Source organism: Tasmannia lanceolata, unplaced genomic scaffold (assembly GCF_043159265.1).
Source record: "Tasmannia lanceolata isolate RefF3 unplaced genomic scaffold, GAP_Taslan_0.1 ptg000037l, whole genome shotgun sequence".
NCBI lineage: Eukaryota > Viridiplantae > Streptophyta > Magnoliopsida > Canellales > Winteraceae > Tasmannia > Tasmannia lanceolata.
In genome coordinates, this window is record NW_027518714.1 from 10,365,097 (window position 1) to 10,368,873 (window position 3,777).

General features: G+C 40.6%; 1 protein-coding gene across 1 annotated transcript; it reads left to right on the forward strand.

Moving 5' to 3' along the window:
* Positions 1-756: 756 nt before the first annotated feature.
* Positions 757-2,663, forward strand: HPL1 (hydroperoxide lyase 1). The gene has a single exon (XM_077373094.1). The coding sequence runs from the start codon at positions 1,014-1,016 to the stop codon at positions 2,448-2,450; it is 1,437 nt and encodes a 478-aa protein (XP_077229209.1). The 5' UTR covers positions 757-1,013; the 3' UTR covers positions 2,451-2,663.
* Positions 2,664-3,777: the final 1,114 nt, after the last annotated feature.

The following is a 3,777-nucleotide window of genomic DNA, read 5'->3' on the forward strand; positions in this document are numbered from 1 at the left end:
AGAAGATGACCAGGGTTTTCTTGTGGGCTCTTTTCGGGGTTTTTGATTGGGATCAAAACCTAAGTTTTGGAGTGTTCTTCTTAGAGGTTTTCACCGCACCGTTGGATCCTCTCGTTGCACGGAGACTTCGCAAGGATTTGGGTTTCTTCGACTTGAAGGTCGAAGTGGATATTTTTGGTGAGAAAGTGGGTTTTGTTGTTTGCACCTAGGTAACCTTTTATGTCTCTTATTTCTTGTATTAGCTTAAGTTTCAGGTGAAAACTTGGGAGAAAAACGTTGTATTACTTATTTTGATTAGTAGATATTTAGTCGGATTCGTCTCATGGTTTTTCTCTCTTCGTTGGAGGATTTTCCACATAAATCTTTACGTTTTTTTGTGTGATTGCTCTCTTGATTGTTTAATTCTTTAATCCACATATTTATTTGCTTCGCAATTTTAGTGGATTTTCTTAGGCGAAAAACCTAACACTTTTTAGGTGATCCAAGCTGTTCATTTGTTGGGCCCTCATGTACATATGGTGTTCCAAGAAAATCTTCTCCCTAGGATGATCCTAACCCTCTGATTTGTGGAGTTTTAAAATTGACGACACCACATAGAAATATCCACAGATTGGACGGTTAGGATCTTCCTATATAGAACTTTTTTTTGGGCACACCCTATCTTATCTTCCACATTAACGGTCCTAATTACACATAATGTTATGTATGGAACCCAACGCTGACCCTCGTGAAACTAACCAACAGCAGAAAAAATCTTTGGAGGCATGAGGCGAAGATTGCCGTACCAAGACAAAATTGCAAAAAAAACGAGTGGCGAAGATTCCAAGGAAAGATCGAAGCAAAAATAATCACGAGTCTACCCCGAGTTTCGCGTTTCCCATGTGCACTTTTTTTATTTTGTCCACAGTAGAAATAACTACAAATCCGTTCATTTTAGACACAGATCCACTCAACAAGAAGAGGAAGAGGAAGAGGAAGAAGAAGAAGAAGAAGAAGAGGAGGAGGAGGAGAAAATGATGGCCTTATCTGCCACCTCTGTTACAGCCACAGTCTTACCAGTAAAAACCATTCCAGGAACCTACGGCCTACCTTTACTCGGCCCTCTCAAAGACCGTCTAGACTATTTCTGGTTTCAAGGCCCAAACACTTTCTTCAAAGACCGAATGGAAAAATACAAAAGCACAGTGTATAGAACAAACATGCCCCCAACTTTCCCCTTCTTTCCCAACGTAAACCCTAACGTAGTCGCAGTCCTAGACTGTAACTCTTTCTCAACCCTCTTTGACATGACCCTAGTCGAGAAAAAAAACGTTCTCGTTGGAGATTTCATGCCCTCAGTCAAATACACAGGCAACATTCGTGTTCTCGCCTATTTAGACCCATCTGAACCCCAACATTCCTCTGTCAAAAGCTTCGCTATAAACATCCTTAAACGGAGCTCTGACGTTTGGGTGTCAGAATTCGTCAAAAGCGTCAACGCCATGTTTGATACAGTTGAAAAAGGAGTTACCTCTGACGGGAGCTCCAGCTTTCTTGTTCCGTTACAAAAGTGTATTTTCAGGTTTTTGACTAAAAGCCTTTTCGGAGCTGACCCGGAGACTCGGCCGGAGATTGATGAAGGTGGGTTTGTTATGTTGGATAAATGGTTAGCCCTTCAGCTTTTACCTACTGTTAAAATTGGTGTTTTGCAGCCTTTAGAAGAGATTTTTCTTCATTCTTTTGCTTACCCTTTTGGGTTAGTGAGTGGTGGGTATAATAAGCTTTATAAATTTGTTGAAGAGGAAGGGAAAAACGTGATTGAGATTGGAACCAAAGAGTATAATCTCACCAAAGAGGAAACAATCCACAATCTCCTCTTTGTTTTGGGTTTCAATGCGTTTGGTGGGTTTTCAGTTTTTCTTCCTACTTTGATATCTACAATAGGGAGAGACAAAACAGGGTTACAAAAGAAATTAAGAGAAGAAGTGAGAAAGAAAAAAGGGGTTTTGAATTTTGAAACGGTGAAAGATATGGAACTGGTTAGATCAACGGTTTATGAAGTGCTACGACTCAACCCACCGGTTGAGTTACAGTACGCGCGGGCACGGAAGGATTTCGTGCTGAGTTCGCACGAGTCGGCTTTTGAGATACGAAAGGGGGAGTTGTTGTGTGGGTATCAGACTTTGGCTATGAGGGATCCGAAAGTTTTTGAGAGTCCGGATGAGTTTATTCCGGATCGGTTTACTAAGGAGAAAGGGAGAGAGCTTCTTAATTATTTGTTTTGGTCTAATGGGCCTCAGACCGGAACTCCGTCAACGGGGAATAAGCAGTGTGCGGCTAAGGATTATGTGGTTTTAACCGCGGCGCTTCTTGTGGCTGAGTTGTTTACGAGGTATGATGAGTTCCGAGTTGATGACTCGGCTCTTACGATTACGTCTTTGGTTAAGGCTGTAGGGATAGAAGAGAAGTGAGGAGGAGCATGTTTTACTGTGTACTTTTGTATTAGTGAGTTCATAAGTAGTTTACTATGGAAATAAGTTTTTAAACCCACTAAAACAAACCCGTGATTAACAAACTTAAGTTGGGACAACTTGTGGGCCCACCTGCGATGGTTTGTACCTGTTGGACAAATCTGGTCCCAGGTAAGGACTGGAGTCACGTTTATGAAGTATTTTAGTTTCTCTCGTTTATGTGTCTCGTTTCTGTGCAAGTGAACATGTTAATTTCCTGTTACCTGCTTAGTTTCTCTGGATTCCTAGAATTTTTTGGCAGCTAAACAACCACAGAACATGTTTCCAGTTACAGTTTTTTTTTTCCTTTCTTTTCTTTTGGAAAACAAGTCAAGAGAGGCTCTGTTCACTTGCGTTCCCCTGGAAAGCAACCGTGGAAAACAGCCTCAAGACGGAATTCCGGTGTTCACTTGCTTTTTAGTGAAAATAGAATTACACATGTGGAATTTCTGCAATAAGTCAAAAAATGACATGAAAAAGCTCATTCCCCCCCCCCCCCTTTGGGATTTCATTTCCAACCAAAAACACACGGATTTCGCTTCCCTAGGAAACTAGTGCAAAAGGAAGGGCAAGCAGTTTCCCTAAAAACCTTTTCCTGCGCCAAGTGAATAGTTCATAAACAGTCCAGAGAAACCTTTTTCTGCACAGATTCTCTAGATTTCTTTTCCTAATGCCACGTCAGATTCCCGGGAAACATTTTCTTTTCCTTTCCAGGAAAAACAAGTAAACAAAGCCTAAGTTTTTTTTGCGATGGAGATCAATAATGGCACGGCACCCCCTCTCTTTATCATTTAGGTTTGTTTAATTGGCACTTCCAAACAAGTTGGGTCATTATCCAATCGCTGTTGCACTCAATTTCCGTACCCAATAAATAAAAGAGGGAAGATGGGCCTCGTGATCCTCTCTTTTGTTTTCAAGACATTTTACAGCGCTTACTCACGGCTCTCACCTCCTTTTGTACTCATTTGCATCTCTTAAATAACCACCTGTTGCTTCAAGATATACAAAAGACCCCCTATCCTTGCATTTTTTTTTGTTTAAGACTAAAGACTAAAGACTAATGAACACTTTTTGTGTTAATTAAGTTGTCATGGAAACCCATTAAATGGGCGGTTTAGATCATCCTCTGGCATGGGCTGTACAGTACTTTGTGTAAAATACTGGACTACAGTCTATAGGGGCTTACCATATAAAATCTCCTCCTAAATAATCACTTCTTTTCATGATATACAGAAGACCACCTAACCTTTGTATTTTTTTTATTTTTTTTTGTAAAGATTAAAGACCG

Coding starts and splice junctions, on each gene's coding strand:
- HPL1 (XM_077373094.1), top strand. CDS start 1,014: ATGATGGCCTTATCTGCCACCTCTGTTACAGCCACAGTCTTACCAGTA.